The sequence below is a fragment of the Anopheles nili genome, chromosome 2 (assembly GCF_943737925.1).
Source record: "Anopheles nili chromosome 2, idAnoNiliSN_F5_01, whole genome shotgun sequence".
In the NCBI taxonomy this organism is placed as follows: Eukaryota; Metazoa; Arthropoda; class Insecta; order Diptera; family Culicidae; genus Anopheles; species Anopheles nili.
This window is the reverse complement of record NC_071291.1, coordinates 36720310-36744640: the sequence shown is the minus strand read 5'-3', so window position 1 is coordinate 36744640 and position 24331 is coordinate 36720310. Positions and strand designations below refer to the sequence as shown.

General features: G+C 48.5%; 2 protein-coding genes across 2 annotated transcripts; both read right to left on the bottom strand.

Annotated features, from left to right (window-relative positions):
* Nucleotides 1-2103: 2103 nt before the first annotated feature.
* Nucleotides 2104-5469, bottom strand: LOC128722360 (methylcytosine dioxygenase TET-like). The gene is made up of 3 exons (XM_053816099.1): nucleotides 5385-5469; nucleotides 3137-3207; nucleotides 2104-2637 (listed from the first exon to the last, which is right to left on the bottom strand). Exons 1-3 carry the CDS (start codon nucleotides 5467-5469, stop codon nucleotides 2104-2106), a joined length of 690 nt encoding a protein of 229 aa, XP_053672074.1.
* A 586-nt stretch (nucleotides 5470-6055) lies between these two features.
* LOC128722344 (uncharacterized) lies at nucleotides 6056-22401 on the bottom strand. The gene is made up of 7 exons (XM_053816098.1): nucleotides 22381-22401; nucleotides 20384-20573; nucleotides 18529-18695; nucleotides 9384-9524; nucleotides 8818-9291; nucleotides 8567-8642; nucleotides 6056-6657 (listed from the first exon to the last, which is right to left on the bottom strand). Exons 1-7 carry the CDS (start codon nucleotides 22399-22401, stop codon nucleotides 6056-6058), a joined length of 1671 nt encoding a protein of 556 aa, XP_053672073.1.
* Nucleotides 22402-24331: the final 1930 nt, after the last annotated feature.

Sequence of the window (24331 nt, the reverse complement as noted above, 5' to 3'; positions counted from 1 at the left end):
CAGTACGAATGCTCACGCAACCCCTTTCGCCGGGCGGTTTCATTTCCATTCTAATATGCTTGTGCTTTTCTCTTTCTCTCTCTCTCTTTCTCTTTTGACTCCTTTTTCGAGTGCGCAATGACTCGAAGTCTCGAAGCCCACCCAAGCAAACCGCAATGGAAAGTGTTCGAAGAAAGAAAGTAGAAAAAAACAAAGGGAAAGCAAACACTCTTCCGACTCAGGCCGAATGGAGAGAACACACACACACACGCACACGCATTCGATGGCGGAACCCCCAGGATTGGGCTGGAAAAGTTTTTTCCCTTTGCCTGTTAAGTTTCTCGAGCGCCCGCCGGTCGTGCGTTTATTTGTCTTCACCGAAGAACCGGTTTTTGGGGTGATTTATATTGCTGAGTGTGTGACTGTGTGTGTGTTTGCCGTCATTTTCTCGCTCTTTTCACCCAGCGCGGTGAACAATTCGCACAATCCAATCAAGCCCCATCATGCGCTCAACTTGTCACTCCTGTCGCTCTGGCTCTGCCGGTCTCCCGTCCGGTTCGGTTCCTATTATTCATCGTGAATCGCGGATCGATCGATGGTACGCAAAACTTGCCCATCACATCCCGCGATAAGCGCGGGAGCGTCCAAGGGCCAAAACCATCGCAAGGCCGGTTCCCGGTTCGGTGGCGCTATCGTGCATTTCTAATGCGATCGTTGGGCGAGAAAGTTTACCACCCATGTCCCGGACTGAACGATCCGCGCGCTGGTCGGTGTCATTAGATGAGATTGTTTTCCCCGACGAGTCGATGTTTTGGAGGTGATGCGATGGTCCTGGTTAATGGTCCTGTTTGTGCGGTGTCAAAACGAGCGGAATGCGAGCACCCGTGCCGGCGAGTGAGGTGGGAAAAGTTTTTGGAATACAAAGTGCGCTGCTTTTTGCTATGCGAGACGGTTTCGATGGCGCTTCGTAAAGGTGCCTCGAGTGGGTCGGGCTCGTGTGTGCTAAGTGCGCGAGTTTTCCCTCTCCCAAGTGGATCAAGCAAAGCGACAATAAACGCGACGTTACGATGATGATCGTTAGCGTAATAATCCCTTTTCGGTTTCCACGATGCTACGGTTTCCACGGCTAAATCTTGGAGGAGGATTCAAAATTCGTTCGAGTTTCTTCTGGGACTTTCAAATTGTTGCATCGTTGAAGTTCATTATTTACGCAAAATGTGTTATCAACACATCATCAGGATTAAATGAAATCCTAGTGGCGTACACATGATCGGCCATGACGATACTTGAGGGATTTGTATTGTGTAAACTGATAATGGGCATGAAATTCTAAAGCACAAAACAATGAGTCGTGATGGAATATGATTGATGTTGTGGATATTTGTTCGATTATTTCTCGATAAGAATGATAAGCTTTGAAGCTGTCTTTTGAAATGCTTCATTCTGATGTAAAATAAACCCGTTTCTCAAAAGGTACAATGATTGCACAAATTACCACTTCCACTAAAGTGTTTTATGTTATTTTATTCTATTTCAATAAGTAACCGCTACATATGTATCTGTTTTATATGCTTCACGTTGAACGGAAGCCACCTTTTCAATTGCATTTCTGCACTATCGTTTCCTGGCCTATCGGATGGCCTTAAGCTGTCGATCAAATGAAGCTAATTCCTCTGCCATTCGGGCCATTCTAATCCACCGCCTGAGGAGAAACACTTTACACATATCACATCAAGCCCCAGCATGTACACGAAAAAAAAACTTATCAATCGATGCTGCGACCCCTAACGAAGTGAAAAACAAATCCCACCGTAAGCTCGTCGACTGCGCATCCGCTCGGTCGCCATCTAATTGGTGCCAATAAATACGGTTTCGGAAGCTTGTCTGTCGAATCGAATCGCCCCAACCACCCTTAAATCTACGCACGTTTTCAGCATTACCCTGTTACCGCATGGCCCCAAAAACGGCTCCATGTTTCGTTAAAAACTTTCGCTCGCCTCACTTCACCATTCAAACGGCTCAAGCGCAGCCGGCATGGCCCATGGCCAACTCGATGCAGTTTTCGCGTGCGATTGAACGTTGACAAAACCTTACACACACAGTAGGCGACGAACGTGAGGCAGGTTAGTGCAACAGATAGATGGATCCGCCACGTCCACCGGAACCGGCCGCCGCACCATTCGGAGCGTACGTGATTTTCCCGAACGCACCCTGTGGCTGGAAAAGCCCAGCAGCCGGTTGATGCGAGCCGTACGCGTACGCCGCGTACTGCGATGGTACCGGATGAGCAAACTGGCCTGCGGTGTACACCAGTGGGGTCTTCTGAAGCGGACTCGTTGCGGTCGGGTAGACCTGCAGGCGTTGGGTTTGCTGCTGAACCTGCTGCTGCTGTTGTTGCTGCTGTTGCTGCTGGGCCTGGCTCCGGTAATATACTGGAATGTGCTGCTGCTGCTGCTGTTGCTGCTGAACGTTGGTCGATGCGGCGACGTTGTAGTAGGATGGTTGCGTCTGTAGCAGACTCTGTTGCGGTATAGTCTTCAGCTGGCCTGCCAGTGGTATAGCGGATGCATGCGAGGGTTGAGTGAAGGCGGTGTAGCTGAGACCATTGCCGTGGTGCTGCGTGGTGGAAGCCGTCGTCACGGGGACCAAGGATTTGAGCTGCAATAGGCGAGTGGTGGTTAATCGGATGCGGTCTCGCCTTAATCTGTGTGTGGTTACGAATCTTGCTATAGTCTCAACGGTTTGCTCGACAATCGGGTTTTACAATTTGCTATTTTTCATTTTTTTTTCGTCAAAAAGGATGACTGTTTTCTAATGTGTATGCTGTTTTCTAATAAATGAAACGTTTTTTGATGTATTTCTTGAAGCTTTCAAACGAAAGCGTTTTAGCAAAGAGAATCAATTTTATAATTTATCCGCATAGCGTTCAATGTAAATATACGTCCCTGTTAGCAAAAACCGGTGCTTTTATCAAACCATTCCGCTAAAGCCGCTTTCCTAACCAATTACAAATGGCTCTTATTTCTCGTTTTATCAGCAAGCAAATTAAACGTGTCGATCCAAACGAAATGGGATCCGTTTCGACTAAGCCGTGTTTTAATTTCAAACATAATCTCTCCTTCTTCGAGCCTACATCATCTGCGAGCCCTCAACTTACATGGACGGGAGTGGCGACGGTCGGTAGAAGCTGCTTGCCGGTTGCTCCTGCTGCCGCATGCTGATGGAAAGCTGAAAATAGAACGCGCGGTTAAAAACGGCCGCAGATTAAAGGATTGCGCGATGGAAAACCGCGCCCGAAGACGAACCAAATGCAATGCACATCCCAGGGACGGGCATGGTGTACGATTTCTACCGCACTTGGACTCCAGCTCGGCTGGTAGCGAATCGACCCCTTTGGGTGGCCATTACAGGGTGACCAGGTGGGTGAGAAAATGGATGGCCTTTCGAACGCAACATTCACCATCACCGCACGACGGCTTGCAGGATTATCTCGAGGCAATGATTAATTACCCTCTCGCGCTGGTAGTGCAAAGTGCCGTTTCATTTACATAAAACTCATCATCATCAACAACTGCTGCGTGGGTTTGGCCCGCATGAACCGGCACAAGATTTCAGTGCCAGAGCCAGCAGGCGATTCAGGGAATCTGAATCATGCTCTTCATCCCGCATTGCAAGGATCTTTCCTGCCGTGGTGTAAATTACGATCCCTTTATCTGATCTTTGCCCCCTCCGAGAGTGCCTGCCGAGCGAATTCCTTGCATGGAAATGCTTTCGCAACGATCTTCCATTGGCAGACCTGGTTCCGTTCTGCTTTCATCAATAGCCCATTTTGCAGAGCGGCTATCAAATGGCTGGACGTCCGGCTCGCATCGAACGCTCTAAACGGTTTATATAAATATTAACTCGATCAAAATCACAAACCATCGCCGGGTAGACAAGTGAAATGTACACAACTCAATCAAGGCAATATAACAAATTAACGTTCCATTCCGTCGGTGCAGCGCTCCAACAAAGCGCTCGTGGCTCGCCCTCTGGGGGCCTTAAACCACAGGCGAAGCGAAACGGCAAAAGAAACAACAACAAAAAAACTCACAACTCGACGCCCAGGCACGCCGACGAGGGTATTTGAAATAGAAACAAGCTTCAAATTGGCACCGAACACGAACATTCTTTCCGCACCCGAACGATCCTGTACCGTGGCAGGTCGAGCGAGCGTCAGCTTCATTGATGGATGGCGACCAATGAAATGGCAATAATGAAACATAAGTGGACCGTTTCCTGCTCCTTGGGGGCCTACACCATGGCATGGTTGTTCCTGTCCTACCGAATGTCCAACGCAGCTTGATTAATAGCTTAATTCGAAAAAGCCACGGAAAATGGGCGTATATCAAAATGCGGGGTAAAAAAAAGGGCTCCACGCTAGGGCAGTGAAATAAAACAAAATTAATATTGGATATGGGGCCGAACAAAATAGCACGCGCAAACTGGTTGTGCTTTTCGATTCACAGAGTTGTGTGGAATTGGGATTTTTTTGTTAAAACGGATGGACATGTTTATCCTGCGTTTTAATTTACTAGCCAACACGATGAATAGTTGCAAATCGATCGTTTCAATAGATATTTGGGTTAATACCCAGCTAAGCTAGAGTTCATTTGGATAACAAAATTTAAAAAGCATAAGGTTATGCTTTTAAGGCCCTCTACCGTCCTATGTGTACATAATACTTTCCATAAAACAATAAGCGTACGAACAGAGTTTCCCTAATTCAAATTATCCAGCGTTCATTCAACGTTTCAAAGTTATGTACAGAACACACTGCCGAATTTTGTTCTGCATGAAGAATAATGGAACAGACGGTTAGTGGGCGCGTCTTAAAACCACACTAGAAAAGTTGCTCCCAGTTCAAAAGGAAACAGTTTCTCGTATAGCGAAAGCGATGAACCGTTCTGAAGCTATTTCTTTAGCAACGTTCCGTTGCGCAATTTGCTCCATGCCGGATGTTGCCCTAATTCTTTTCTTCTTTTAAGCAACCAAATGCACTTCGGCGCGAAATAGTTCACTTGATCTAGTTTCTTGTGACACTTTCGCCCGTTCATTCTCACTCGAAGCTTTCCGAAGGCCATCCTTGACCGCTCTTGGGTCTCGTCGATTGCAAACGTCCTGATTTGTCCTAATTTCATCACCACATGCCAACTCGCAGAAGCTGGGCCCGTTTCATTACACATTCGCGCTTCTCGCATCGAGTTTGCCCATCGCAACAGGCTACCATAAATAACGCGCGCCCGGCACGTCCTGGCAAAGCTGCACCATCACGGCCCAACTGCGCCTACGCCAAGAGGGGCACACGAGTTTTGCATTCGTGCAGCTGGAAGAATCCTCAGGCAAAAAAATACCACAAACCTTACCGCTAATGCTCAGGAAAACCTCTCCGAAAATCTCGAAGACGAACACCAGCGGACGAATCACGTCCCACCGCAATCTGCTCCGCATTTCGGAGTGGCCTGTAGATGGCAGATAATGCTGATTGCACCATCAACTATTTCGTCCTTTAATATATATATGTGTGTGTGTTTTGTTTTTGTTTCTGTCATTTTCATCCCTTTTGCCACGGTTTGCCGCATGCCGAACGTTTTTCGACGAGAGGGCCGATAGTTTCGCAACCCGCCCGTGCAATTTCGGTGACAGGAATCCGTGCCACAGGGTGAACCCCATTCGGTCACCAGCAGCAGCAAGGACAACGCAAGGACGCTGCAAGGACGAACGCGCGATACTACCGAACCCACCCAGCAACGAAACGGATCCCGGTGAGACCGACAAGCGCTTTGCGACTGCATTAGCTGAACTTCACCGAAGCCTCCCAGCACTGTGCCAGGTGCAGCAACACCTCTGCAGGATTCAAACCCACAATGAAGGATGTCCTGCCGTATGCAGGCTCATACGTTGCGGCTCTTTTTTTTTTGTTTGTTTCACTGTATGTATGAGTGAGAAGTGAAGGAACGCGAACGAGCCCGACCTTGATGACGACTAATAAGCAGCACGAGTACGCCGGCCGGGCAGGACATCACTCGTGGCCAGCTTAGTCCAGATTCCTTCTGTGCGAGTGCATCCCATCCGCAGACGACGACGAGGACGATGAGGACGATGACGAGGACGACGACGACGACGACGACGATGGAGTATCCTGGCGACCGTGCCGGTAATAGCCGTAGTACTTGCCCTCGTACGACTTGCCCTTAAGCTTCTTGTCAGACGCGCCCGGTGGGTGGATCAGCTGGATGCGGTCCGTATCGGTGGGGTTGGGTTTTGGGCGTGATTTGCCCCCATTCGCCCCACTAGCCCCGGATGCCTTGAGTAACGTACGCGCCACGTCATACGCTCGCCACATGTTGTAGAGACGCCGGTTGAATGCGCTCGGTTGGTCCGATTTCTTTGGGTCCTTTTCGCACGGGTCCTCCTCATCCTGGCCCCGGTTCCGGTCGGTGTTACTGGTCGCGGGCAAGTCCGGTAAGTTGGGTGCATCGTTCCCACCATCATCCCCGTCCCCGTAGTCGTCCTCGTACTCGGTTATCGGACGCACGTCTCCGGAACCGGGCCGGACGGCTGGACGGAACGGTCGAACCGTGGTTGTGGGCGCGAGTAGATCAGGATTAGCGAGATTTGTGAGTGTGTCCGGATCGCCTGCGGGTCGCGGGTTTCAGGGGGTGTTGGGAGTTCGGGCATGGGAGAAGGAAGAAGAAACGCTCCGTTAGAGACCTCCGTTCGGGTCAGGTGCGTCAAGTCCGCCAGCGCTGTCGGACTCCGCGCCACGATGAAGCCAACACCGGATGAGGTGAAACGAAGCGATACCGTGGGACGGATGTGCGCGCTGGCAGGACGAACCCTGCCGACGTTTGGGAGTCATGAGGAGCATGTGTGCGTATGGCGTGTTTTTTTTTTTTTTGAGGGGAGTGCGATGACGCATTGGACGCAATAGGCCGCTCGGGTGGCGCGTTTTCCACTTTGCATGCGAAGCATCTTCAAACGGTGTCTTTTTGCGTTTTTTTTTTGACAAGTTCCTGGAAAACGTGTGATTTTGCTCGAATCCTTGCACAAAGGAGAGCATTTATATTGTCAACCGATTGCACATGCATAAAAATCGAAACAGTAAACGTGTGTGAACTGTCTGTAGGACATATTTAAATCGAAGTAAAAACGATTCTCTTAATATGCCTGTATTGCTAAAGCTTTACCAAAAGCGCTTGGCTGAAGGACCTTTATCTTATAATTAAGCTGTATTCCATATATTCTAAGCAGGAATAGGACTTTTTTTGATCAAGGACACACACAAGAAGTCCTAATCGAGCGCCTTGTGGATTCGTTACTATTGAATGAAGAGCTGTCCCTTTAACACGAATATTCCAACATCAACCTTGAACCCTTTTTGCTAACAGTTGTGACTTTTGTAAATAAAAAACTCGCTGGCGCTGGGATGAAAATGCTTAGTTAGTGTAAAACTGGGAATCAACTGTTGGCTCTTGACGATAGTTAAACCTTCAAACGCGCCGTCAAGAATTGTCCAGATGACCATTTCCCTCTTCAGCAAGAAACTATTAAATGTGCAACTAGTCATGTTTTGAGCTTTCCATAAGTCCCGCCGTTCTGGATCTGATAAAAAACCACGAGACGAATTACCGATGCGCCAGCATTAAATACGAACGAAGAGTGAAACGCATCCGCACAATGGCGTATCGGTAAATATTGGAAACATACATTTTTGATGCCCTCGAATTCAAAGCCCTTCCCATCGACGGCATTGGCTAACCGTTCCCTCCACCGACTATAATTCATTCACATCGGGCGTGCGACAAATGGAACGAGCGAAAATATATCTGCCACCTGCGAACAATGATCGCTCAATAATGCACGCATTATCAAATATTTTGCGAATATTTTGCATGAAACAGAGGGGTCCATTTCGGTTTTTTTGTTTGTCCTTCACTCACGCGCCCGGTGGAATGCCAAACAATGGCAGAAACGCCATCATGGGAATCCTTGCTTGGGCCTTTTCTTTTTTTCGCTTCGCCTGCAAAGCTTTAGCTCCAGCTTATCAGCTTATCGGACGATACGGGCGGCCTGACCTGAGGTGCTTGGGAATAAAAGGGGGGCAAAAAAAACGCCCACACACTGATTTTTTGCACACAACAAACCTGACAAATTGGATTCCTGCTTGCTGGCTTTGCAAGGCTACACGGAAAGCGATTACAAACGTTATTTAAGGTTTACCTTTAAATCTTTATCGCAATTATCGCGATGCCGAACGGGAACTGGCCATAATTTTCCCACACCCCTCAACCCGGCGCAAGGATAATGGCAGGAGCATATGAGCCCATCCGCCCCCGCACACACACAAGGATACGCCACAGGGTGACTACCGGGGGCCCAAAATTGACACAATAACGGCAAGCCGACGGTCTAGCAAAATTTATCCCACCAATAATGCGCCCCACATCCGAGTTTTCCGAGTTGCGTTCGTTGCGCGATGAATGGAATGAACGATGGTCGAACGATTGACTGGGCCGTCCTTGGAAATGCTTGGGCAAAAGCTTACCGTAGCTCGGTGCTGTGGCGTAGATCTGGTTCGTGAGTCCTGCCGCACCGTACACGGACTGCGCCGCCACCGGGTACTGTGGAAATGTGGAACGAAAAGGACGAACGGGGCTCAAATCAGTTGGTGGAAGGAAAATTAAGCTGTACGGAGGCGCACACTTTCCATAAATTTTGCCCAATATTGGATGCAATCCCGCTGGGAGTCCCCGTGGTTATGATTGTGTTTATGGTCCGCTATGCGTCCTTGCGTACCTTGCTTAGTTGGCCCTGGGTGGCGTAGACCTGCTGCGCCTGGTGAACCTGATTGATGGTGGCAATCGGCGTCTGATGGACGATCGGCACCGACGGTTGCCCGCCTGCCTGAGCCGCCCCATAATGGATGGCGTGTGTGTGGCTCAAGGGAAACTGCTGCTGTTGCTGTTGCTGGGACTGCTGCTGGTAATTATGCTGCTGGAGTAGCGATGCCGGAACCGAATATTGGATGGTGCCAGCTGGATGGTGTGCGTAGACGGGCTGCTGATGGGCGTATGCCGTGTGTTGCTGCTGCTGCTGCTGTTGCTGGGGATGCTGATGGGCAATCTCGTGAAGCGTCGCAGCAGCGATCGGTTGCTCGTGAAGCTGATGAGCGGTGTAGATCGCCGTAGCTGTGGGACTCGCCTGATGCTGATGATACACCTGATACTGTGGGTAGTGTGCGTACGTGAGCTGCGGTACGGCGTAGTTGTACTACGGGAAGAGGGAACACGCAAATAGCGAAATGGGGGTTAAATACGCACGATTCGCACCAAAATCCCACCCGCCATCAACTCGAGAACTACCTTCGTCACAACCGAGCCCGTGGGCTGCAGGTGTAGATGCGAGCCAACACCCTCGGCAATGGTGGCCAGTTTCACCGTCGTCGTGGTTACGGGCGCAACGTAATTCACCTTGTGTATCACGTGCTGCAAAAACGAGGTTTGCTTTCGTTCACAACACCGTCTCCATTAGTTTGCAGCGCGAATGGCACGCGAATGGCACGCGAAGTAGCGCAAGGACCTGTCTGCGCCCAGCGAGTACGTCAAAATAAAAACAACTACAAACTAATGGGCGAGCAAAAGCGGCACGCCATGCGGAAGCAGTAAGCTAAAGCAACTGTCATCGAGTCGTGCGTGTACGTGGACGCACGCAAACACACGCAAGCAAATGGAGCCGATTTATTGTCAAAAGCGCTGACAGCGGAATTGACAGGGTGCAATTTTCCAATTCGCAGCTTTAGCGTCGTGTTGTTGCGGCTAAGCTCATTGTTTGCTTGACTTAATGCGCCCAGCAAACAGTCGATGGCGATCCCGTGCAAAGTGGTGCAAATGCGATTTACCTGCCGTTAAGCCGGAGAGTGCCGTGAAGCGAAAAGTGAACTTGTTGCCATTTTGTCAACGTCACACAGCTGAGGGGTTTGCGAAGTGAGTGCAAATACACATTCACACTCCAGGTCCTCAAACATTCACATCTCAAAGCCATCTGGCTAAAGCCCTGAAGCCACATTACGCATCACTTGCTGGTGAAGCATTGAGAAAGAAATCCGCTCGAGCTGATTGCAGATGAGTAACAGCAAATAGCACCACGTCAGCAGGCAAACATTCGGTCTACATTCTCAGGTGCTCAGTGTGTCGCTGCATCTCGGATGTTTCAATTTTCCACAACTACACCACGCGGTTCTGGCTTACGTTCGCATCTTGTGCACCTGCCCATTGATTGCATTGCATCGAAACACCGGCCCTTCTTTCCGATAAACACGCCAATGCGAGTCGATCCGAAATCAGTGCCACCCCCAAAGCGGGTGTGAGGGTAAACCACATACCGATACTCTGCAGCTGTTTAGCTCCCGTTGAGGCTGTCTCGAGCCAACAGGGAGTAGTTTTTTTCTTTTGCCCCACTGAAACCTCATCAAACAATCTACCACCACAGTGGGTGCTTCTAACCAGTTCCCAGTGATCAGAGCTTTGAAATTTGGAGAGAGAGAGAGAAGAAGAAACTCGAAATAATGATTGCGTGCCCGTTTTTTCGCCGTCCAACTCAGCATCCAATCTGCTCAACGCTTCGATCGGTTATTGAGACGTGGGATCGATCATCATCAGCACCTGTTTTTTTTTTGTTCTCCTCCCTTATGCAACAACCCTGACGACGGCTACGATGTGACGCTCGTTTTGCTACGAATTTGCAATTTAACTCCAACCAGCTCGCTCGAGCCGCTCTGCCGTCTCGAAAATTGCTATTGATGTTGCGCTGCCGTACCGGGGAGCTTTTGCATTTTTAAAAAGCAAAACCCCTTCCACCGAACCAGCAAATGGAAATGCTCAAACGAGCACTGGAGAACCTCGAGGGATACGCCTTACGATCGCCGCCCCCCAATCAACACCCGCGTGGGGTGCTAGCTGTATGTTTCACCCCCCTAAATCGCATCTCATAATGATTTAACCTTTTGCTTGGCCGTGGCCAACGAATCCAACGGTTTAAAAGGGATCCAATCCAATCGCCGCCGCCACATCATCATCAGCAGCTCGTTTTGGGAGGGAAAAATGCGAGCAAACCACCACGGGCACGAACGAAATTCTCGAGGACGTGCCGCCAATCTTGCCGAGGCCGAGAGTGGGATAAAAATAAAACTAAATAAAGCAGCAGCTGGGGAATTGTCACCTCGTTGCACACCTGGTGGCGACTCAGGTTGGATGAAATCCTAGCCCGTGATCGCTACTCGTTTCATACATTTTTACTGCTTCATTTCGACGCCCTCGTGGCGAGCGAGCGAGCGAGCCGACGATTTCTCCGAGCTCATCCACGTTTTCCAAACGCCCGGGTTGCCGAGTGCGAGGCGTACTCCATACTCCGCGAAATATGTAACCCGCTCCCGGTCCTGGTGGAGCCCATCTTGCATCTGCTCGGGGGTTCGTTTGCACCAGCATGGTGTTCACGATGGTGCAAAAGAAAGCACCAGAACGATCGCAATATTTGAAACTTAATTAAACGCTCCAGCTCCACCCGGTCCCGGATGGGGTTCTTGGAGTGGGCTCTTTTTTTTTTTTGGAGGGTGGAATCGAAATTGTGATTCGCTCGCATTATGTGTCACTCGGTTCGGCCCCTTTTTTTCATTGCTTCCGTTTTTCCCATTTCCCGCGCTAGATAACGATCACCCGAAAGCGCGTAAAAGAAGGCGCGCCCCACCCACACATCTTCATCGTCCAGCGAAACGGTGGCGCGAGAAAACTTTTAATTTGTGCCTTCATGCGAAATATAATTTGATTGCCAACAATTCCGGCCGAACCGAGCCAATTCACACAAAAGCTCGCCCCCATCCCGTCAGCGGTGCTAAATGAGTTGCATAAAAATAGCACCACCGCCGTTAACCGCTGACGGTTGATGATTTTTCAGCCCTCGCCCACGCCTTTTGGTCATTATCCTTTTTCGTGTGGTGGCGCGGTGCGTGTGTGTGTGTTTGTGACTGTGTTTTAGCCACAACCGTTTGGCTTTTCGGCTCATTACATCGCTTAACACCCGCAGGATGGAAATGGACCCCAGAGTGTGTGTGTTTTCCCAACTTCCCACCTTATCTGCGTTCGAAACCTGCCGCTAGATCGGAAGTTAATGAAGCTTCAACCCGTACAACACTCACACGATGGACCATGCGTGGGTGACCACGCAGAAAGTAAACTGTCAACACAGTTGAGGGTGAGCTGAGTTTCCCGCAAAAAAAACCGGACGTTATCGAGACACTCTTGGGAAGCTAAAAATACATGGTGTATTCCTTCCAGCCCACATTGAGCAACAGGGTGGGCACAGCTTACGCAACAAATTTATCCAAGCAACCAAGCACTTTTCCACCCCGGTCCAGGGTTGCTCCAAATGGCACCGAACGGGGTAAAACAGCGCCGTGCTTCGAACCATTTGCGAACCCCCGAACGGTTCCGGGTCGCATATTAAATTGTGCAGGCAGCTGAAGCAAATTGTCACCGTTGACATTACCGTTGCGATTATTATTTTAACCCAGCGCAACCCAACCGGGTGCCTTGGGCTCACAGTTACCGATGGCCGGGCGGTGCGTGGAACACAATTTAATAATCGAAACACAAAACTTTTCGGCCCAATCTGCGGTCCCGGATTGGGTCCGCGGATCATCGCAGCTCCTCGGGGTTTCCTCGGGGACACCCGGTGCTGTTTATCGTGGCGCCCGCTGTGAAAATGGGCCGATCCTCCCCCCCGGGGTTTGGCAAAATTTTCATTACGAATGCCATTCCGCGGACGGATTTATGGGCCCGGGAGAAGTAATCACCCGGTCCCGGTTCCATTGTGGCCGGTGGCAAATCGAAACCCGACCCGGTATGACCTCCGAATGGGTGGCACTTTGCCATCGGGAAGCATTAAGATGCGTTAAAGCGAGAATAAAAATGGCGCGTTCCAACAAGGGCACGCACAACCGCAGGAACTTTTCGGCGGCATAGCATGGACCGGCGACAAAGCCACGAGGAAATTCTTGTTTGGCCGCAGAACATTTTTGTTTTTGTTCGAAATTCAAACCACCAGTCAGTTGCGATGATGCTTCCACGTGGAAGTGGAAATAAGCACAGCTTTTAATTTGAAGCTTGTTTTTGAGCAACATTTCTTTCACCGTTATGATGAAAATTGAGCATTTCTTTGACACATTTTTCCTAAATTCTCCAGCACATTTGCTCGTCCAATTTTTGAAAAACAAAACGCCAATGAAACAAACAAAACTACTCAATAAATTCATGCCTATTACTTCCTACGGCGTACTGTTAAACAACTTGTCGTATCTGATACCGCATCGCTGCCACAATCTCTTTACAAGCCCCATTTGTACGGTTTGCCATGATGACCGGGAGCGATCATCTTCCAAGGAACCTTCTCAAAGGAACAATTCCATTACGCACTACAATTTTCCACAAAACACACACACACACTCTGCTCCTTTGTTCGTGCGTCCTGAGCCCGTTAATTCGTAATCCGATAGCGTGCTTATCGCCCAGTGAAAGCAATTCGTCCAAGCAAAGCGGCCTCGCGTTCACAGCCCGCAGGAAGCAATTCAAAACCGATGATTTTGCACAATGGCCCCCAATTTCCTTCGCGACGGTGCGCGATTACGAGCGGCGAGTGGCCACACGGGAGACAGCGACGTTTCGCGCGCCTTCGCTCGGATAATCGCCTTCGCAGGAGTTCCGTAGCCGTACTCGGGCATAATTGCTCCCAATTGCGTGTGATGTGAAATTGGATGCATGCAAAACATCACCTTGCGCGTAAAGGCGTTGCGTAACGCTACCAAACCCGGAGGTAGCCATTTCTGCATACCGCCCTCGAGGGCTCGTGGGCAACCCTTCGGTGGGCTTTGTTTACACGCGTGTCTGCATCGCTGGGCAAGATAATGAGCCACACATTATCTCACCGAGATCCGGTTTTTGGGGTTGGGTGGATTGCAGCCAGAGGTGCGATGTAACCGGTTCGCGATGCTAAACGTTGTCCGGCGCGCGATACCTTACCTGGAAGGAAGCAGTAACTTATCTCGATCTGCGCGATCACGACACGTGGTGATGCTGCACGCGGAAGTAAACCCAGATGGAAGAGAAGCTAATTGAACTATCATAATTTTCAATTACCTCTTTTTCTCCACATTAAGGGGAAGAAACTTTTCTTACATAATAGCTACGAAAGCATTCATTTAAATCGAACAGTGTAAATAATGTATGAGAATCTAACGCTGCGTCTCGATGCGTCTAATGCGTCTCGATGATAAGAAAAATGGTTAATTGCGCTACATTAATTTAACCAAATATTGCTCTCTAGATTGTTTTGGAGAAGCTAACAATACGAACAATCGTTTTTATTAAGCATTCTTATGCGAATATATTGATTCAAATATTAGTTGCTTGATCCTTCGAAAAGGAATCACGGGCCATGTGGCTTTAGTACAGCAACCCTTCATCCTGCACATCTTTGAGGCAAGCAATAATAGTTAGTAATAATTTCATGCGTTTCAAGCTTTCTTCCACGTACAAACAGTTTCGCAAACAGGTAGCACAAGCAGAACGAACAACAAAGCCCAAATGATGGATAGACTTCGTCAACTTCGTGCTCCATCATAATGGGTACTGTGATGAAATAATCAAAAACTATTGAGTTAAATAACAATTAACGGCACACACACAATCCCGACACATCCGCTCGTCATTTTCCGCGCAAAAGAAGTCAATTTAGTCTTGACTTGATTACAGCCCGCACCGCAGCATCCAGCATGGGGCGCGCAACATTCCAGCTAATGAGTAACGTAAACGAACATTTACCACCCCAGCGTGCTCCGGGGCAAACGGAAGTGAATAATGGCGGCCCAAGCTCCACCGGCGGCTGCAAAACCGCACAAACCCAATAAAACGCGGGAGCGCGCGCGTTTCGCGTGGAAAATCTCGTTAAAAAGTTTAGCCAACTTTTTCCATTGAACCTGCACGATTGTACGGCTTTCGACGGAGCCAACACATGCTGCGTTTGTGCCGCTGGATGACGCGAAAATTGGCCGTCACCAAGATGGACGTCCTTTCAGTGGGAAAAACACGGCGATGGTCCCCCATACGCATCCGGTGACATCCGCCATCTCATTAGGAGGGAAGCGAATGGGATGAAGAAAAAAAAACAGAAAAACCAACAACCACCGCGTACCCGCGCTCGAACGCTTCGAGGAAGTTGCAAATTTTTATCATTACGCCTCTGGGACGTGGCCAAACAGCCGGTTGTTGGATCCTTCGGGAGCACCCAACCACCGTTAGCTTCCCCCCCCCCCTCAAGGCGAGGGAGGCTAAGGTAACGGCTTTCGGTGAAGAACCGTCGTTCGTTAATTATTTCACCAAACCAACCCCATCCATAATGCGCAACCCCCGGACACATTTTCTCGCTTAAGCCACAGCGCACAGGTTGAGAGACACGCACGGAGCGCACATCCGCCGCTGGGGGGTGGGGGGGGGAGGAAAAACCACGACCTCGGAAAAACGAGACCCATCCACCCACCCACGGGCATGTGTTTTAGCGGCGTTGTCGCTCCCATGGGAAACGGTGGGCCAGAAGCGACCTCCCACACACACACACACACACACACAATGAAGTTGTTCATACACCCCCCCGGACGGGTGGGTGAAAACTTGACAGCACTGTTGCGTAATAATTGATGACATTTAAATTGATTTCTTATTTTCGTCAACGTGCCCGCCTCGTGACGAAGCCACCGACAAACGACAGCATTAATGAACGCGAGCAAGAACCGAGCACTTCCCTCGCCTCGATTCGTTCCCGGCGAAAAAGGGTGGCGCACCCCACCCAGAACCAACCAAGGAGGGAGATTGATTGAGCAAGTTTTAAGGTGATGGCGAAATGACGTGATAATTCCGGAAAGTGCTTCCCGGGATTGACGCACCGCGAGCGTACACGTGTGGTGGCGCCTTTTTTTTCCTGCTTTTTTTTCTCCTTCTTCTTCTTCTTCTTCTTCTTCTTCTTCTTTCGCCCTCGCTTAACGAGTGTGGCATCCTAATCGGAATCCCGCGAATACCGGTGCGTAAAGTGCATTAAAAAATTATCCCGTGCCTCGTGTGCCTGGGACGACAAGAGATCATTAGACGTGTGCGTGTGCCCGTGTGCGAAGATAGTCGCTGAAGAATCGTTAGCACACGCGATCAGGCAAATTCGCCTACTTTGTTCCCGGCCGCAAATGTCAGAAGGCTTTCGTTTGCGCCCTTTTTCTTCTTTTTTTTTTGGCGCGCGTTCCTCTCCAAATCCCATCGCGTATGGTTGATCGATTCGGTGGTACTTTCTCTCTCTCTCTCTCTCTCTCTCTCTCGCTCTCTCCTGTGGCTCCATCACGCACGGGAAACTTTGCCACCCTCCCCGAAATCGGGATGGTGCTTTTTTTTTTCGTGATAATTTGCAGCAATCGTGTTGCCGGTCGAGAACGAAGCGAAAGCGAAAAGAAGAACTCCCAGCGAAAAACACGTGCGCCATCTTTCAAAAGCAACAGCATGAAGTTGGGTTGCGTGGAAAACCTCCTTCATGCCGTAGCCAAGTTAGCGTAGGAGGGTAGGCCTTAAGGTGGGAGAAAGGATACCGGAGGGGGGACGGTAATGCTTTTCGGATCGGAATTCAAATTTTCGCTCAACTCATATTGCCATCATTATTCATTGCTGTGACGACGGCTTTCCCGCCCGTTCGAGGCTTTTCGCTTCGAGCCCGCCCTCATAAAGGTATGATCGCGATAGGTGGCGTAACAATTTTTGCGCTCAAAAACCGGCCCACAAGCGCTCGTGGGAGGCCTACGTGGAAGGAAGTTTATTTTCCCCACCAATAGCGCCACCAATCCACGGGAGGAAAACAACAAACTAACGCATGTTTTATTTCTCCATCAACAAGGGTAAGAATCACACTGATTGCTTGTAAATATTTATGCATGCCCTTCACACGTGTGCATCCGATCACGGTGAGCTTTCGAAGGCGAAAGTGTGTGTGTGTGTGTTTTTTGTTGTTTTTTTACAAACGAGCGTCCTTTGAGGGGGTTCTTTGGCAAAAGAAAAACAACACTTTTGGCGATTCACTTGATTTGCTTACCGTGCCTTCCAGCGTAAGGGTTTTGGATTGGTTGAAATGTGAAGAAAACAAAACGATGCCGCCACACGATCGGTGGAAAATTATCCCCGGATCACATTTTGCTGGGCCAGCAGCAACATAATTTTAGCCGCCCCCATATGCATAATTGACCGCAGAGCCGAAAAGTTCTCGAAAGAAGAAAAAAAAAAGGTATAACCGTCGACAACCGTCGATTCGGCGTGACGTTGCTCCATGAATACTAATGGCTTCATTAAATTGGCTGAAAAATTTCGATCTACCTCTACCGGGAAGCGGAGAAGAACAGAAAAAAAAGCAAGGCGAATCCTAGATGGGTTTCAGTGAATCATGATATCGGTGAAAATTGAGAAAAACAATCGCGCTCTCATCATGCCGGGCTCTATTTTTTTTTTTCGTTCGGTTTTAAAAATTGCATTCTGCAGTGACACTGCAGCGCATAAATTGATCCCTGATCGTGTGTTGATGGGATTGGATTTTTCAAGGATATTTTTAACTCGGCGTGATAAGCATATAAATTAATGTTTGCCATAATACGAGCATAATAGGAAAAGCAAATCAAATTTCATGCCCTGAAAATGCCAAAGCCCTTTGGAGGTAAATTTACGACGTAGACGACACATTTTGCTCATAACATAAAGGTATGTAAGACTGTATACGCATTTCTTCAAAAGTCTCCTAGGGGCTGAGAATGCAAAGCATTAAAGAAAAAGAAATCATGAAGCAACAGTTATACGGAACAAAAGCTAACCTCCATTCATTCAAGTCAACTCTGCACTAAGCACAAATGAATTCTGAAGAACCAGCCACAGTATTTCAGCGACTCAAATTGACACGTAATCGCTCTAAAAGCCCATCCTAAGCAGCAAAAGCACGATTAATCTCAATTCCAGCATAGCCCCCGGGGAAGCTTCACCCAGCAAACGCTACATTATTATCCCGCGCAATGGTACAAATTCTTGTAAGCGATGTTTGTTGATGCTGCTGCCAGTGTAGCATATTTTTAAAATCGTGTACAACTTTATCGCGTTGCTCGCGTTGGTTGCACTGCCGCAAGAAAATTCTGCCCAACCTTATCAGCTAAAAGCCGCACCACAAAAAACCCTCCTCTCTTGAATTATGGCTCCCCATATCGATGGCACGGCGATGCGACGAACCTTACCACGCGGGTGCAGAGTTGTGCAGTTGCATGGCAAACAAAATGGCGCTATAATCCACTCGCCACCGGTGCAGAGGGGAAAAAACATAATCTACTACCTGTCGCCGGTTGCCGGTGCGTCCATTTTTCACGCCCCGGAAAATTCCCCACCCACCATCACTCACCTGAGGTGCCGTCGCGTGAATGTGTCCGGTGCTGGTAACCGCGTGCCCGTACCCAAACGGTACGGACGCGAGCGCTGCGTGCGTTGTATGGCCGGAAATGGGTGCAGCCACGACGGTTGCTCCGGTGACGTGATGATTTATGTACGCGGTATGCTGCGCTGGCGCACCTGCAAAAACGGACAAAAACGGAGTCGGGTGGTCAGCCGAGTGGCGCACTTTCATCCCAGTAATCACACGCGCAAACATCAAACGCGACGAAACTCGCGTGTGCCCAAAGGACTAAAAGCGATCTATTTTCAATGTGTCAAATCGAAAGGGGGCACAAATCGATTGGCGCGTTGTGTTTGTGTAATTAATTAGACAAGTGCACGAGCCAGCGGAGACCTGCACATGACACTGAAGAAGCCACCGCTGGCAAACATGAATCCAATCTAATCGGATTACGGTCAAATCAACACATGCCGTTTCGCTTCGGATGCGATGTGATTGGAAGCGCCCGGAATGGCCCACCACAAGCGGCCCGGAATGGTTGTGCTTTTCCGACCACATGTTCCGAAGCGTTCTTAAGCCTGGGCGATCTTGGGCGAGAAATCGATTCGGTTAGCCTAATCGTATCACGCTCAAAATTGACCCATCCAACCGCTTCGGTTCGCTAATAAATGTTTCAACAACATCGTCCACAATCGTCGCCAGTAATCGGTTCGCTTCACTGACCTAATAATGATCGAGCTCGACAAATGTGAACGAGCGTAATCCAATTGCAACGCTTTTCAAGCACACCGATTAATGAGTGTACTATTTACAATGCACGGCAGGTTTCACCACTCTGCAAACGTGTGTTTTTTTTTGCAAACGAACCACTCAAATTCAGGAGAGAGAAAAAAAAACCTATTTGAAACGCAATTTAAACTTAATTGCAAATAATTCACACAAAAAAACAGCCTCCTCACACAGGAAAAAACAAGCCGTGCAACAATTCATGGGCGCGCTATCCAATTCAATTCCATACCAGTGCATTCAGGCTGCTCATGGGGACTTAATGCCGTGATATGACCCCGCGCTATTGACACCGGCAATTGAATAATGGGGCTTCGAAGCGGGGCGATTAATTTTGTCACCAGACCAAACACGTGCACAAGCACCCGCAGGGGCCGACGTTTCGAAAGTGAAAATGGAAAGTAAACCAAGAAAAAAACACACAGACTTCTTCCCTCCCAAGCGAAACCGATACCGAGCGATGGCGGATAATACGCTCCAAATCCTATCATCCGCGTGTGCACGCCGGAGGAAGCTTACATTCGTTGCATATTTTACGACAAAAAGCCCGTCCAAGAGCACAGGTCACGCGAGCCTCAACCCACGGTAAGTAGTAGTAAACCCATGGACCCCGGGACAGTAAGCACCGTGCAATCACTTCACGTCGGTGCCAATGTTTCTACTTCCGAGTTCACGAACCACCCGGTGCGGCAGCGGACTGTCCTGGTGTCGTCCTTGGCGCAACAATTTCTCATGCCACCACCGGTGGGGCTTAAGAATGAAAAATACACATCTCACACTCGCGCGATGGTCCCGACCAGGTCGCTGGCCAGGCACGCTAACGACACGCTGCCGGTCCACGGAGTGGTCCGCCGGTTGTCGGTTTTACATATAAATTTCAATAAAACATTCAAACCCACCGACGTGACGGTTGCACCTTGCGTCCACTCGGTACGGAACCGGGCCGGGAAAACTATCATCAGCGACACCGGCACGACGCGAGCTCGGATGCATTTCGCAATCCTTGCGCACCTCGCCGATGCCAGCTGATTGTATCGTTGTGAGTTCTGGTGAGACACTGACGGTAGAGAGACCTTACCTACGACCACCGGTATTTCCGGTGCGCCTCGTTTGTTCTGCGACTTGTCCGCGACATTCGCGACGTTTTTAGTCGCGCTTTCGTCGGCCGCCACGGGACGGGGTGGTTCCGGTTGCACTGATTGCTGATGCGGTTGTCCGTCCGCTAGGCAGCTGCCACAGGACAGAAGCACCACCAACAGGATGCCCGTCTGCGATGGGATGCGATGTGACAATGAGGAACCGGAAAAGTGAGCAGAAGAAGAAGAAAAAAACATGGCTGTTAGAGACAAATTAAACGGAAAGCTTTTCTTTCGCTTTTGCTCTCGCCCTCCTATAAATAAACAATTTGCCTATCGTCATCTCTTCTATTGTGTTGTTTTTTTGTTATGCTTCTTTTATTTTACGATAGCGTCTTTTGCGTTGTTGCACCTCGGGCACCTGTCGTTTATTCCGTAATTTAGTTTTGATGGTAGTTGGTAAAAAAACGGGGGAAGATAAATTGAAAAACTGGAAAGCTCTTTTTATAGCACGCCAGCCAGGAACGGGTTAGGGAAAATTGAACAACCGATTGCTTAGAAAGTTAGCTGTACTTAGAGCGGTCAAACGTAGCACGACACATATTATCGAAATGTGGTAAATTTTTGATGATCTTTTTTTTTAAATATACAGCGTGAAAAAAGATAATCGTATACATCGCTACTCAAAATTATCAAGAACACTGTAATATTCACATTGATTCTTAACGATCCTTCGTATCCAAACGATGCAGACGGACTTTTTCCCACACAGTTTGTTTTGTAAATCATCTCACTCCCTCATTATTATTCCTACTGAAGCTTGCTGGTGCTTTGCGTTTAAAAATTCATACTCAGGCTTCACGAAACGTAGAAAAAAATCCTCATCCGACCTAGCATCCAAGCACTTCGGACGGCAGCATCAATTTCCCTTGCAAGTTAATCGTGCTTCATGTTATTCAAACCACTTGTTTTTCATCCCCGTCCGAAACCAAACCGATGGAAAACGATATCGCTTCCCATACAGAAAACCAATCCATGGGCAGGGCTACGCAACAACGTACAACGTACAACAACAAAAAAACACAAACCAAATGGCTTCGAGTTCGAGTTCCTGAAGGAAAAAAAAACGGCTCAAAATGAAATGCCGTTGAAGGCAAACCACGCGCTCGAACAAACAGAAAGAGAAGTATTACTACAATCTTTCCCATCAACCACCATCCATTTAACGGTGGGGCAGAAATGAATAAGCGAGAGTTAAAAAAAGAAGGAAATACACCAAGTGCAGTGACGTATCTGTTCGATTTCCCGTTTTTTTTTATTTCCTCCCCGTGTTACGATGCCTTCTAATGCGGCACTGACATGCAATTCTGCATTCACCGGATGCCCCGGTTCTGACCATTCCCATTCGTGCCATTGTGCATTGGCAATCACAGGACGGGAGGGTCTTCTGCGACCTGCAAACGGCGAACAAATCGAATTTTACCATTTTCAACATCCACCTGTTTCACCTGTTGGAATCCTATCTGTCGGCAGAAGTCCTTCCACGTGTGCCGGCATTTACCGTTCTTCTTTTCTTTTTTTTTTGATTTGCTCGCTTTTCTTTTTTGTTCGATTTTGAAATCGTTCGGAACACGGAAATCGTTTCCTTCCGGTCGTTTTTTTTTTCTTTTTCAATTTTCCTACCATTCGCCTGGAGGCCCCATTCGATTGGTTAGCATCCATAATGCGCTGGAGTCGGAATCCGCACGTTGTCGGAATTTCGCTGCACGTATGTAAATGTCAAAACCGGCTTCAAGAAATGGATGGGATTATCAACAGGATGGAACCGTTTCTTTCTTCTTTTTTTTTTTTTGATGCCACCTCTGGTCGCCATCGTGCGGCAGCTGGTTTATGCAGCGGCTGCCGGATGGGCGAGCATTTTTCTGCAACTTTTCGCTGCCCATTTGCTCAGGATTAATGCACACGTCGGTGATCGATTTCGCCTGACCGCCCGACTTACGGCTGGTCCAATGCCGACCATATTTTTCATCCCGCACGTTCGACACGGCACGGGCGATGGATCAATGCGTTTGGAGGCGAAATAAATGGCAGCCTCCCGGAGCCAAAGGCCAATTTGGAGCTTGCAATGATTTCCATAAATCAGAAGTATAATTTAACCACATTGCACCGGATGATGGATGGATGAATACACGGTAGCAGGTTTGGCTTACCGACACACTTTGACTGTTTTACTCTGGCTACCAAACTGCTACTAAATTCAACAAAACCTATCGTAAGCAGCAAAAGGATCCTTTTTTTCCTAAACTTGACAAGCTTCCATTGCGAATGATAATTCTAATTTATTATGCATACTTTTGTAGAAGAGAATGTTTTTTTTAATCAATATCATGCTTCATTTCTTGTTCCTTGGCACTTTTACATGGAAAACTTGACGCTCATCAATATCTATTTTCTCCTATCAAGCAGTGCTCATCCCTCATCAAGTTATTATAGCTGATCTCTCCTGGACAGCGATCCTTCATATTTCATTGTATATTCTACATTTCATTAAACGAGTAGATGGACTGGAGTTTCTCCCATCTATCCTCGCTGCCGATTCATCGCTGCTTTGCATCGCACGTCAATCATTTATTAACTTTATTATCCATCATTAATTAAGCTTCGTCCGTCATTGATTCGCCATGATTATCCACCATTCAGCGTTTTGCGCTTGTTTCCCGAACGCTGGAACATACGTCGCGCAAAAACCCATGCAAAAAGATCACCAATAATCAATTCCAATCACGATTTTAACTTTTCCATCCTCACCACACAACCACCGAACACACAAGTTCAGCTTGCGCTTGTCTTATCTGCTAGCGAAACTTTCTCCTCGTTTGACCAACCTCCACTTGTTCATGGCATCTGTGCTGAGCTCGGTGCAGTGTTTTCAACTTTCCACCAGATCCTTAAATGGAAGGAATCACCATTTAATCCTATTTAGCGCACTTTCCACTTTGGCTCGCCATTGGCTTTCGAAAAGGGGTTTTATTCCTGTTCCTTTGTGCCCGACACTCGCTCCCGTTCGGTCAACCGGATTGGGATAACGAATAGACAGACACGAACAAATATACACCCGCACATACACGCACACCAAACAAGCCGGAGCACAATAAAATCCTAGCGCGAACCGAGCGTTGATAGTAAATCGCATTCGGAAGCCATATTTTATAGTTAAGACCATTATTTCTTCGTTTGATAAATCTTAATCCTTTCAGCTCACTCTAAAACTCAACCTGCCCTGTTTTCCCTAGTGAACATTCAGACACGTAAACACACAATCACACACACACATGCACATCTCTTTTTGATCCACCAACGTGAGGGAAAGCTAAACGTACATAATACAAAGGTTTGAACACAATCGCTCCCAAAGGGTCCCCAGCATGAAGGATGGAACGTTGGCACGCCATTCGACGCCCCTGCCGTGTGGAAAAGCGCTCTGTCGAGCTTACGGTTGCCATGGTGAGATAGTTGGCTAATCCGTGCCTGAAACTTGAACGCCTGTCGACTCCTTTGCACGCTTGCCTAGCAGCTGCCCATCGTGGCGAGGTGAGTTGCTAAGCTTTTGCGAACGAATGACGGATTTAGCGAATGGACGGTAACAAGTGTTCGCTGTGTCATCGTCAGTGCCGCGCACCAGAGCATGTGTTCCTATGCACCGTATGCACTTTCTGGCACCTCATATTCACTCGAACATCGACCAAAGGTGCTGGCATCAGCGGAGATCGCTGGTACGGCAAGAAATTTGTGAAACGTTTTGTGGAAATATCTTGTCCGTAATTTTTGTAGCACCAACGTGCATACGAAAAAAACTGAGGAAAAACGTTTGTCCGGCGTATTATGAATGGGATGTTTTCTAGCAATATTCACCCAATTTGTATTTGACCTGCGTTGTTACCCATTTTGTA

Excerpts from the sequence above, each read along its gene's own strand:
- LOC128722360 (XM_053816099.1), bottom strand. The coding sequence starts at position 5,469 with ATGCGGAGCAGATTGCGGTGGGACGTGATTCGTCCGCTGGTGTTCGTC. Across the intron at positions 3,208-5,384 it reads GGTTTTCCTGAGCATTAGCG|CTTTCCATCAGCATGCGGCA; the intron begins GTAAGGTTTGTG and ends TTCTATTTTCAG. Across the intron at positions 2,638-3,136 it reads CCGTCGCCACTCCCGTCCAT|CTCAAATCCTTGGTCCCCGT; the intron begins GTAAGTTGAGGG and ends CGCCTATTGCAG.
- LOC128722344 (XM_053816098.1), bottom strand. The coding sequence starts at position 22,401 with ATGGTCGGCATTGGACCAGCC. Across the intron at positions 20,574-22,380 it reads TGGTCGGCATTGGACCAGCC|ACGGGCATCCTGTTGGTGGT; the intron begins GTAAGTCGGGCG and ends ATCCCATCGCAG. Across the intron at positions 18,696-20,383 it reads GGAAATACCGGTGGTCGTAG|GTGCGCCAGCGCAGCATACC; the intron begins GTAAGGTCTCTC and ends CCGTTTTTGCAG.